This window comes from Cyprinus carpio, chromosome B16, assembly GCF_018340385.1.
Source record: "Cyprinus carpio isolate SPL01 chromosome B16, ASM1834038v1, whole genome shotgun sequence".
Taxonomy (NCBI): domain Eukaryota; kingdom Metazoa; phylum Chordata; class Actinopteri; order Cypriniformes; family Cyprinidae; genus Cyprinus; species Cyprinus carpio.
The window spans coordinates 26527220-26540515 of NC_056612.1; the positions used below are offsets into that span (position 1 = coordinate 26527220).

The 13296-nt window shown below is 34.0% G+C and overlaps 1 protein-coding gene across 1 annotated transcript; it reads left to right on the plus strand.

Annotated features, from left to right (window-relative positions):
- The first annotated feature begins 4553 nt into the window (after positions 1-4553).
- On the plus strand, positions 4554-13194 carry nr1d2a (nuclear receptor subfamily 1, group D, member 2a). Its single transcript, XM_042741749.1, has 8 exons — positions 4554-4779; positions 7335-7553; positions 7650-7738; positions 8515-8659; positions 8776-9305; positions 10410-10595; positions 10682-10892; positions 12090-13194. Exons 1-8 carry the CDS (start codon positions 4761-4763, stop codon positions 12284-12286), a joined length of 1596 nt encoding a protein of 531 aa, XP_042597683.1. The 5' UTR covers positions 4554-4760; the 3' UTR covers positions 12287-13194.
- The last annotated feature ends 102 nt before the right edge of the window (positions 13195-13296 follow it).

Consider the following 13296-nt stretch of genomic DNA (forward strand, 5'->3'; position numbering starts at 1 on the left):
GATATATATTCAGATTCAATGTGGGGCTATTAATTCACAAATCAGGTTAACTTGATATCTAGGAAAGAAGCAATGGAGTTATATATTTGTTTAAATTCAGAAGTCTTATTTTTGAATATGGCTGTTTTCTTTATTAACGCAATCTCTCAGTAATTGTGTACAAGAGATTGTGTTTTTCCAGTTATTATCGTTATTATTATTTACTCATATTGATACATTCTTGTGCAGCTGCACAAAAATACTTAAAGCTTAAATAACATAGTAATGTTAGATGAAGAACTCAAAATGAAAACTGAAATAAAAGGTTTACTTGAAGTACTACAATTACTAAAACTAAATATGAAATAAAAATTTAATTAGTATTGACATTTTTCAGTTTTACTATATAAAAAAATTACATGCAACAAAAAATTGAAAGAAAGAAAAATGTAATCAGAATAATTCATAATTTATATAATTATGTAATAGTAATTGTTCACAAGATACACAAGTTTTCACTATTTTTGGCCCTATTTTTGTAAGAAAAAGCCATGGTCCATAAAGGTGAACATTTTCAGTAGGCCTGTCTATACATATATAGGTTTGTGTGCATACAGAAATTTAAATACCTAAATAAACCCACCCTGAATTGTTTATTTTCATAGTTTGTACACTCGACTAGACGGCTGAACATTAAAAAAAAAATGTTAAAATGGTGCCGTTAGCTGTGAAATCTGTGGATAAGCCAGAAGCTCGTCGTTTTTTAAACAACAATGTTGTTTACGTTCCGTTAATGTCGTCATGTCCGGTTCACAGTGATAAGATTGGGAAACATTCAATTTGGTATTTATTGTTTGTCAGGAGTTCACAGTTCATTTACTAGAATCATATGATAATGACTGAAGTGTCTTGTAAAATCTGCAAACTAACCTCTCACACATATTACAATTGTTTGGGTTTTTTTGCATTCCAGGCCTGTGGTCATATATTACACACATATATCAGCTGTTGCAGATCTGAATGATGAGCAAGTAACTTACTCACCACAAATGAAGAAAGGCTGGCTAATCATCCAATAATCACAATCATTAAATGTCAAACTTCGCCATGTTCTCAAGTTAAGCCGTATCTGTCGAGAGTTTCCTTCATAAAGAGCTCGTTTAATTTTGCAGTTCACCTTAAAATGAAAAGAATGCGATTATTTCCTCATTATTAATTTAGTCAGGCTCATTAAAAAAATAAACTATTATAACACAATAACACTAAAACCAAAAATATTTCAGTAATTAAGAGAAATATTAAATAAAATATAAATATGAGATGGAAATAAAATCGTTAAAAACAAAAAATCCGTATATATAAAGTTATATAGAAATATTTAAAAGTGATACAAATGCCAGAATCACATAACAAAATTACTAAACATAGCCAATACTAAAATGAAAAATATGAAAATAAAACCTAATTTAAAATAATTCTGTTATAACACAATGACACTAAAACCAAAAATACTTTCAGTAATTAAGATAAATATTAAATAAAATATAAATATGAGATGGAAAAAAATCGTTTAAAAACTAAAAAGGAATCTAAATGTTACCTACATTATTATGATTAAGTACTAAAATTACATAAAGTTATATAGAAATATTTAAAAGTAATACAAATGTCAGAATAACAATTACATAATTACATAACAAAATTACTAAACAGTTTATATTAAAATGATACATTTGAAAATAAAACCTAATTTAAAAATATTAATAAATAATGTAATATTATATAAATAATATAAGTAAAACAAATTTTACTATAAATATTGCAGAATCCTAAATGTATCATTTTATTTTACACCTTCAAAATCTTACAATTTTTAGGTTTAAAGAGAAGAAAATCAGCTTTTCAGTAAGACATTTCAACTTGAATTCATATATTATTAAAATGCATATTTAATCATTATTATGACTCCATCAATGTTTAGTAAATGTAAACATGATCAGATCACCAGAGAGTCATGACAACAGCAGTTTTTGAGAACAAATCCCCTGTTTTCCGCGCGTTCACTCGTGTGAGGCTGACTGTAGAGATCTAGTTTGTCCACTAGATGTCAGTAGACGACTGTCTCTTTACAGTGATGCAGCTGAAGGAAACATTTCAGTGATGCGTGTGAACATCCTGATAAAACAGACAATGAGTACATAATACAGACTGTACTAAAACAGACAAAATGAGAAGCATATTTAAAAGTCTCTGTAGATTTATAACCCATCCTCTGTAAGGGTCGACTGCAGCCTGAGATATGTGGATTATGTGGTCATTTATCTGAGATAAAGATCAAGATCTGGTTAATAATTCATAGATTATAGGTTAAATGACATGCAATAGGCCCACTGAACCAAACGGCTAAATTTAGCAGCTCATCTGGTGCTCTTAACCACACCTTCTCACCAGTTCTCAGCACAGTACATCGTGTCCCAGTGTTCTTGGAATCGGTGATCTGACCAGATAAAAATGTTCAGACTGTGCAGGGTGTACGTTACTTTATGTGCTTTTATAGAGGAGACACTTCACTTGTTAAATCAGGTTATCATCTTGGAAACCACCAATTACATTTATGACCTCTGTTGCATAAGCATCATAGCCGTGTTTATGATCCTGTCGTATATACACTTTGCTGTCCTAGCAGTGAAAACCATACATAGTTGAAAAAATATAGTAAATATGATGGAAAGAAATTGAGGTGAAACAACATATTTAAGGCATTTTATGAATATAAATGATGTATTAATATTATTTTTTTGTGTTACAGCATAAATATTATTTCTTGTATTATCTTGTCCCCTACCACTTGTTTTCTCCAGAGCTGCTTTAAAGAGGAATTACACTCATTTCATTATCGATGGACTTTATTGAACTGAACTGAATCAACAATCAACTGAATGTCTTTTTAAAACTGCTTTACAGCAGAAATACATTTAGTTTGCATCATCACTATTTTCTGTTGATCTGTGTAAAGCTGATTTCAAATAATCTGTTTCTCTCTGTCAGTCTGTCTATACCTCTGTTTGTCTAAAACCTTCAGACAAGTCTTTGTAAACCCACTCAAAGTTGTCTGGAAATTAAAAACCTTGAAACATTCAGTTCTTTAGCAAGCACCCAGAACAAGCACCTGCAATCGAATCATGCTCACAAGTGAACTGGATAGACATCCATTAAACCGTTCAAACAGTATTTGGACACAGCTGTGGTCATTCGTCCTCGTGGATATGAGTAAACTTGACTCGAGTGTGAACTCAGTTGATGATCAATGAATAAACAATATATATTCAAATGACTAAAAACAGCTTTTTATGGAGCCTTGATTAGTGATTACTTGTGTGCTACTTTCAAAAACAAAAGAAAACACTTTATACTTTTAAATAAATAAGTACAATTAAATGTGAGAAAAAAGTGTGTTTGGCTTGATACTTGAGTATATAGTTTATACAGCACCACGCTTTATCTTAAGGCTAAACCTTTTCTGTTCTACTAACTCGCCTGCAATAAAAACTACAAGTTAGTTTAACCCCTTAACTATCACCATCCCACCTGTGGGACGCTTGGCGCTCTTTTTTTGTTGTTGTCCTTTTTCTCTATAAAATCTTTTAGTAATAATCATAAATTATATATCATTTGAAAGCTTATAAGTCCAAGATTCATCCTGTGAAAACCATTTTGAAATCTGACATTGCGTTACCATGGAAATGGTACTTTCAAATCTTATGGCGGTCTCCTCCCCCTTAGTGGGCAGTGTCAAGTGTCATATTACTAAAATGCATTACGGTCTTTTAGAATAAAAACTTTTATAATCTTGGCAACAAACATATCATTGGAAAGGTCTGAGTCTCAGGATTCCATATTTGGTGGTTATTTTGAGATAGACGTAAAATTGACAGAGAAAGCTAGAGAAAAATTCATTAAACAAAATTCAAAGGAGTTTCGATGGCTCCCAGTGGCTGTTTGTGGTATGACGCCCTAAATAAAATCTCACAGGAACCTCCATTTTTTTCATATCAACTTCAAATTTGGAAACCAAGGCGTTTATAACTTATTTAGACACAAGGCTTTAATTTTATACCAATTTCAGAGTAAAACCTGTTATGTAAAATATTTATAATAATAAAATAAATATAGTGCATTTTATTTACAGCACATTTAAACTTCTATAACTTTTTGATACTTTAATTTTTTTTTTAAAAATCCAAAATCTGCTAATCTTCTTCTTTAAAAAGACCAACCTTAGGTCTACATTCCAAAGTGTTCATAAATTACAACAATTTAAGTTTGGATAGTGCACTTTAATGCCTATTTTAAAAAATGGGGGGTGACAGTTAAAGAGTCAAAGAAATAAATGTCCCTGGCAATGCAGCTATTCTGAATGGGGAGTGGCGGCGTTCCAGAAAAACATAATGTTCCCAGAATCGCGCCTCACGTTGCAGCGGTGGGTTCCGCCTCTGTTCGGGTGAAAGTGTGTCACTGGGTTAACGTGAGTCTCGCACCGAGGGGCGGAGCCACGGACAAAAACACGAGCCACAGAACATTGAGTTCTGAGAGCTCGCGCGCAGCCTGGGAGTTCCGTTCCATTGTGAGAGACGCTCGCGAGCTTGTATGGAACGCTGAAGCTTCTGAACGCACACTGGATCTGAGCTGCTCGACAGACCTGTACCTTACAGTAAAGCTGTCAAGCTGGAACTATTACCGTCCACCTGAATCATAATAGCCTATATCAAGAGTCTGAAGACATGGAATCAACAAAGCAAGGTAAGACATTTATTATTTTACTGATTATAACTATGTATTTTTTTATACTTATTTGTATGCCTTACGTATTTAGCATTGTTAGAAACGTTATTACAATTGCAATCTTTTACCGCGCTACAGTGATGTATTATTACGATATATAGCATACAGGATTTCCACTGTTCACTGAAATATTAGTGAATATGCGTGTGATTTCTACACATAGACATGTCATAGAGATGTTTTTGAAGTCACTCTCACATATATTAGCAGCTAAAAATAGCTTTATTATTATTAATTAGCGGAATCCCTATAAAACCCTTGATCAGATATTAGTTATTTCATTTAAGATCTTATTTTCCATCTTTATTTGCATTTATTGCTGCATTTTATTGTTTTAATGCAGCCTACATTTAAGCCCGACTTCACTGATTTAAAGAGTTTTGTGTACATTTATCAATGTACTTTTTGTTTCTGTTTATGGTGGGTGGGGGGGGCATCAAACAGAAGTAATGTAATATAGTAGGCTTAATGTATTAATGATCATGTGTCATCAAATTAAAACGTGTTTGAGATGATTTCAGAATGAAACGGTGTCGGTTTCCATCGAGTCATCGGTCAAATCTTGTGATTTAAAGCACCTTTGGCACGCTTTCCATTGCTTGCATGACAGTGCTGCAGCGCACAGCGCGTCAAACTGTGGATGTGGGTTAGGAGTGCCCGTGACGTCACGCGCACTCCGTACTCGAGAGTACTAGAAGGATCGAGCTCACATGGCTCTCGTAGCCTAGCCATGTGCCTGTGTGTACTAGGACTCGGGGCTCCGCCTCTGATTGGTCGTGACGTGCGCGGTGCATAGTCTCTGATTGGTCGAGTTGCATAATTTAGCACACTGCCCTGACGCGAGACTCACTGCAGTACCACGTGAGGAGGCAGCAGACAGCTAGTGACCTAGATATACTTCCCGTACAAAACATGAGAGGTCCACGTGTGGGTGGGTCTGAAAAACTAAGGGTTATTGCTGGTTAGGTAACCTCCCTGCTCCATTTAAAGAAGTCCAGTACATTTTAGCTTACTTTTGTAAATGCACAGCTGGTTAGTATAGAATAAATTCATTTATTCATGTACTTGAACAGTTGCAATAACTACTAAAAATATCGTATTTGTATATCTTTTGACTGCTTACACTGCTCTCTCTCTCTCTCTCTCTCTCTCTCTCTCTCTCTCACAGACACACACACACACACACACACACACAAACAGTGAAGGAATCAAATCGTACCGCTTTTATTGTATTTTTGATGTTCATGATGATTATTAGCCTATACCATAATAGTGTTACTGTACTAGGTTGGTGTGCAGTTTCATTCATCTAAAAATAGGTCACGAGTTGTTCAAAACGAGGAAGTTCATCCAACATGTGTACTGCAGTAGATTATATAATTCTACATTTGTGTCAACAATAAAGAATAGCTCTCTATGCATGCATATTTGTGTGACTTCATACCAAGATGACCAGCTCACCTATTTAAATGAGTTTACATAATGCAGTTATCTCATTTGTGAATGAATACAGTGAAGGTCAAATTGTATCACGAGTAAAACATATTTTGGGACAACTTTTCATTTACTTTTGTTTTTCGCCTGTTTTTTATGCAAAGACTATAAAAATATGACTTAAAGGGACTTTGTTTTTTGTCCTTTTTATAAAGAATTTTCAACATTTTCATTCTGTAATGCATATTTGATATCTATTTGTGCATGTTTTGTACTGTGCATAACAAAAAAAAAAATTATTTCATTTTTAGAGTGTGAATTTTTAAAATGTTCCTCCTTTTTATTATTTTAGAACATCAACTTCAGCTTAAATAAAAGAAAAAATTCTTTGGCAACTAGGTGAAATTAAAAAAAAAAGTTAAAGTTTTAGATTTTTTTATTTTATTTTATAACAAATGTGTTTATTTTAGTTTAATTTTAGTTAACTGGTCAAAATCTTAAAATGTTATTTTCTGAGTGTGCATATTTAAAAAGTTCCCTCTTTTTTACTTATTTTAGTACATCCACTCAAAAAAAAGGTTTATTTAAAATGTATTATTATTTTTTAATTCAGTTAATGTTAATTTTATTTCAAGTAATTTTTTTTAGGTTTTAAGTAACTATATTAGCCCTGGTTATTGTTAACTATGTAACTTAACTTATGTTAACTTATTAGAAAATGCATACGTGAAATCAAGTTTAGTACAGTGCATAGGTGGTCATCCTCTTGTAAATGTAATTTTTTTTTAGTGTGCATTTAATAAACGTTCCCTATTTTCTTATTTTAGCACATCGGCTTAATGTAAAATGAGAAAAGTTGGAAACCAGGTTTCTGTTGTTTATTTCATGAAACAAAAATGTTTATTTTATGGTTTTAGTTATATTAACCTGGCTATTGTTAACTAGAAGATTACTTCTAGAAAATGCATATTCAAAATCAAGTTTAGTACTGTGCATAAGGTCACATGCTTGTAAATGTTTTTTTTTTTTTTTTTTGAGTCTGCATTTTTAAAACATTCCCTCTTTTCCTCATTTTCAAGGAGGCGTGATAGCCTACGTCTGCTCCTCAAGCTCCGCCCCCAGCCTGGAGTCCTGCATGAGTGACAGCTCTAACAGCCGCTCCCCGTCATCCTCCCCGCCTCTGCTCATTAAACCGAGCCGCCTGACGGACCTGCCCACCGCTGGACTGCTGTTGAAACACACTCACCCACGCGGACACGCTTCTGACAAGACCCTCGCTGCCAAGAGCAGCATCACCAGTGAGTGAACACTGAATGAGCTTATATGTGATTCAGCTGTCTGAAACTGGCAGGATTTGTCCACTGGGTATGACTAACTCTTACATGACTTTCCAGAGCTCAACGGGATGGTGCTGCTGTGTAAAGTGTGTGGAGACATCGCCTCGGGCTTCCACTACGGTGTTCATGCCTGTGAAGGCTGCAAGGTAAGAAAACACTTCTCTCAGGATCATCTTACATTTTGGCTCTGTTCTAAAACCTAGTGTTGTACAGGTAAGAGAGCATTTTAAGCCATCATTGGCATGAACCTTTTAGCCAAATTCTACAGCGTTGCATGTACAGTATATACTTGAGAAATGAACCATCTTTCAGCTTTATTTGTGCGTCCAAATTATTTGTTATGCATAGCTTAGAAATATGTGCATTTTGCACTATTTTATGAGTTTGCATTCCAAATTTATCTCTTCAGTCAAAGGGATTTGGAACAGACCTGTAATCATTTTTTATCACCCTTTTATCATTTAATTTATTTTCATTTTTATTTCATTTTTAGTTATTTTAGTACATCAGGTTAAACTAAATTAAAATAAGTAATGTTACCTGGACAAATAGCTGAAATATATTCTGTTTAACTCATTTTGTTTCTATTAATGTTTATTTTATTTTAAGTAACAGAAATTTTTTTTATGGTTTTAGTTTTAGTTAAATTATTAACTATAATAACCCTGCTAATATTAACTAATACAAACAATTACATACATATATATATATATGTATGAATATATAAATAATATATATATTTTGTTTTTCTTTTTTTTTAAAGAAGGTGAAATAAAACAAAAAAAAACTAAGTACTAAAATAACTGTTAATTAAAACTAAAATGGAAATAAAAATAAATAAAATAAAAAAATCTAATTAAATATAATTAAAAATATGATATATATTAATAATGCATTAATAATTGTTAATATTTCTTTACAGGGCTTCTTCAGAAGAAGCATCCAGCAGAATATCCAGTATAAGAAATGCCTGAAGACAGAAAGCTGCACTATAGTGCGAATAAACCGCAACCGCTGCCAGCAGTGCCGCTTCAAGAAGTGTTTATCAGTCGGGATGTCCCGAGACGGTGAGTTTCAGGACTCAAGCCTTTGTGATGTTGACTTTAGGACTTGTACAACTACCTATTTTTGTAGAAAAGTAGTCCAGAGCAGAAGAAGTAAATGCAGTGAATCTCTCTTCCAGCTGTGCGTTTCGGACGCATCCCGAAGCGGGAGAAGCAGCGGATGCTCCTGGAGATGCAGACGGCCATGAATAACATGATGAACAACAGTCAGCTGCAGCACATGCTTCACGGCGCCATCGACAGCAGCCAGAGCGACTCCAGCTCCTCCTCACCGTCACCTCCGGATTCACCGCGCTCCTCCTCCGATCTCTCCCGGGACTCGGAGTCAGCCGTCCCTATGGACACGGCCTCGTCCTGTTCGTCCGACAGCGGGGAGGAAGACGTGCCGAGCTCCGGACGCGTTCCCGTCGCGTACAGCTCCGTATCTCCGGCTGGCTCCGAATCGCTCAGCAGCTGCTGTAAGGAGGAGCCGCCACAAGAATGCTGGAGCCACTGGAACGAGAGCAGCGCCGCCGACAACAACCTGCAAACCACCGCTGGACCTTACAGAGAACACGTGACCCAGCAGTGCCGTCGAAACACAGAAAACCTGCCTTACCACACAAACAACATGAACCACGTCCAGACTGCAGGAAACAGAGGACACCTGGTGAGTGACCTTCTGCTGTTTATACATCAATATTAGCAATACACACTTAGGATCAGCTTTGCTGTTGTTAACCAAAACTACAGCTAAACTATTAAATATATATATAAAGATAACTTTTAAATGAAAATTTAAAAAATGCTGCTTTGGAAACCAAGTAATTTTACACTAAAATTAGCGCTAAAATTAATAGAACTAAAACTTAATACTAAATGGAAATATATTTTAAAAAAGACAAAAGCACATAAAAAAATTACAAAGGCTAAAATTAAAATATTAAAGTTATTTATTTGAGAATTTTTTTTTAAATGTTACGTTAAAATACAGAAAATATTACCAATATTACATATTTAGTTTCCTTTCAATAATCATAAAATATTTTCAATAATTCTTAAATAATTGCATTTATAATAGAAATGTAATAATTTATATTATTAATTTGTTTTATTTAATTTATATGATTAATTTAGTGTTTCTAAATTCTTTTTATAATTTATGTAATTGTTTAATGATTTATTTTTTCTAAATTATAAATACATTTATAAACAATTTCTCTGGCTGCAGTCACCATCTCAGGTCAATTTTGTGTAAGTTTATTTGTGATTTTTTTAATTCATATTGGTTTAGCTTTAAATAATTTTAAATAATTTCAATAAATCTCATAAAATAATTGTATTATACTTTATTAAATTAATATATATATTTTTATATAATTTGATAATAAAATAATATAATTATTAATAGTAATAAATCAATAGTATAATAATTTATCTTTATATATATATATATATATATATATATATATATATATATATATATTTTTTTTTTTTTTTTTTTTTTTTTTTTTTCTTTTTTTTTTTTTTTTTCAAGCCTGAAGCAGTGAAGTATGATATTGTGTTCTCTGTAAAGAATAAACTCCATACTGTTTTACAGTTTGAATAAGAGTTTGAATTCGGTCAAGAGAATGTATCATTTGTTCTATTTTTTTAAACAGCCATTGTGTCGAGTGCACAAATGCAGCTTTGTGAGCAGAGCTGTCTTAGCTCTTAAGTGGCTCTGAAAGTGAAGTGTACCTGGTGTAATGTGACTCTGTTGGTCTTCTCTCAGGTGTGTCCCATGAGCGTTTCCCCCTTCGTGGACCCCTGCAAGCCCAGTCATGAAATCTGGGAGGAGTTTTCCAAGAGCTTCATCCCTGCCGTACGAGAAGTGGTGGAATTTGCCAAGCGGATCCCGGGCTTCCAGGACCTCTCCCAACACGACCAGGTCAACCTCCTCAAGGCGGGAACCTTCGAGGTAAAGCAACACCAGTCCCGATGTGTTTCTGACAGCGCAAACGTCCGTCAGACCCCTAACGCTCTCCTCCGCTTCCCTCCGCGCAGGTGCTGATGGTGCGCTTCGTGTCGCTGTTCGATGTGAAAGAGCGGTCCGTGACGTTCCTGAGCGGCAGGAAGTACAGCGTGGACCTGCTGCGCTCCATGGGCGCCGGAGAGCTGCTCAACTGCATGTTTGAGTTCAGCGAGAAGCTCACCGCACTGCAGCTCAACGAGGAAGAGATGACACTCTTCTCCGCCGTGGTGCTGGTGTCTGCAGGTATGCCCTTCAAAAACATAGAAACACAACAAAAAAAACAACAAAAGCTAATTCAAAATTAGAATAAATACTATAAGAGAATACAATTAATACTAAAAATAACCCTGCTAGGGTATGAGAGATACTGTTACCTAGTGAGTCGTCATGTTGTCTACTGCCTATATAGGAAGCTGTCTTCTAAGGCGGCATCAAAACTGAAACCAATTAACCAATAAGAATCCGTTTGGAATATAATGGGCAGCAGGAATTATAAATTACACATTTTACATTTATTACATTTATCCATTTAGCAGACGCTTTTATCCAAAGCGATTTACAGTGCATTCAGGCTATACTTTTTTTTTTTTTTACATAACAAAAATAATCAATCAATCAATCAATTTTAGTAATATTATTAATTTTTTTTTTTAATGTATTTAACATTTTTTTATATATATTTGAACAATTTCTCTGGCTGCATTCACCATCGTGTGGTAAATTTTGACATATTCATTGATACATGTATAATGTTTAATGTATAATGTTTTATCATTTATATTACTAATTTATTTTTTATTTATTCATCGATTGATTATTTTTACTTATAGTATTAATAAATTACTTATTTCTAATAATATTATTTACTGATTATTTATAATTTATGGTTATATTTAAATAATAAACAATTTCTCTGACTAAATTCACCATCTTGGGTGAATTTTGAACTGTTTATTGATACATATTGTTTTTAATCATTTCTAATAATTTATATGAATATATTAGCAATTATCTTTAATAATTTATACGATTATATTATTATAAATTATTTATTTTTAATAATATTATTTGATTATTTATACATTTTTATAACAATTTCACCATCTTGAGTGTATTTTGAATTATTTATTGGTTTTGCTTTTAATCATCTTTAAGCATTTAAATTAATATATTAATATTAATAATTTATCTTTAAGCATTTGTATTATTAATTTATTATTTATTTGTAATAACATTAATTTATATATATATTTTTTTTTACATATATATTTATCATCTTGGGTGAATTTTGAACTATTTTATACACACTAGTTTTGCTTTTAATTATTATTGCATAATTTCAGTCACTCTAATAAAATTATTTTCTTATAAACATTCACTGGTATTAGTGTCTGCAATGGCCTCTTTCGTGACACTTATGACTTCTGCATGTTTCCACAGACCGATCGGCCATCGAGGACGTAAGCGGCGTGGAGGCCCTGCAGGAGACTCTGATCAGAGCTCTGAGGAACCTGATCATGAAAAACCACTCGAACGAAGCCGCCGTCTTCACCAAGCTGCTGCTGAAGCTGCCTGAGCTGCGCTCGCTCAACAACATGCACTCCGAGGAGCTGCTCTCCTTCAAAATCCAGCCTTAAAAACCCCTCTATCTGACCAACCTGGGCTGTAAATTCCCCTCTTGAATGTATTTATCAGGCTTTTTTACTGTTTTGTGAATAAAGACGCATTCGGAATCCTGATTTGCTCATCACGCACAAGCAAAGGTTGTCTGCGTTTCACATTGGTTTGTAAAACAGCGGACTCTTCCTCAGCAGCGTATCATCCTTTCATTATGTGCAATAGCTGCTAACGCATGGCTATTTCTATAGAGCAGCTTTATGTCGTATCTCGTCCGAAACATTGATTGTGTGTTGTATATGTAAATATATATGATGTAATTTTATTCTTGAATGTATGTCTGTTGCTAGCAGCAGGTTGGCATCATTTTAGCCTGTATGACAGGGGCAACGCTTTTGCACGAGGTGTCGACGAACAGATGGGGTGCATTCGACTACCCTGACACCATAATAACGGTGCCAAGTTGTAATTTATGAGTGGAGTCACTTTAAAAGGCGTTTTTCTCTTGACCACGTACAGAGAGGTGTTATTAGTCTTCCATTATGCAGCGGGAAACATGTTTAGTGGACATGAACAAAACTATGAAAGAGATGGAGTTTATTTATGGACATTTGTACAGATTGCCTTATCACTTTTCGCCACATTTACGGACACGGGGAACATTTGAGGAGCGGGGAAAGGATGTTAAAATCCCAGTTATTTTGGGATGCGCTGCTCCCGGTTTACTCTATGCATATGGAAGCAGCTTGACAATGTGGACATTTCTCAGCCTGTAACCCACAGGAAAAGACGTACTACTCTCTCGGTCGGCTCTGGGGTGTCCATGTTTTTTGTTTCCTTATAAAAACAGTGCAGTATGTATAGTTGTGTATATCTATTTGAAATATATCATTATTAAAAAAAAAAAACAATAAATATTTACTTGTCATTTACTGTCATGCTTCTTTATTGCACTTCATGTTTTTATCCACTCAGAAGCAGTGTAAGGATTGACTTAGTCCTGCTACTTTTTTGAAAATAGCAATGAAAA

What these genes read in the sequence shown, in the direction of transcription:
- nr1d2a (XM_042741749.1), top strand. An exon ending in TGCCAAGAGCAGCATCACCA is followed by an intron (nt 7,554 to 7,649) that starts GTGAGTGAACAC and finishes ATGACTTTCCAG; the next exon opens with AGCTCAACGGGATGGTGCTG. An exon ending in ATGCCTGTGAAGGCTGCAAG is followed by an intron (nt 7,739 to 8,514) that starts GTAAGAAAACAC and finishes ATTTCTTTACAG; the next exon opens with GGCTTCTTCAGAAGAAGCAT.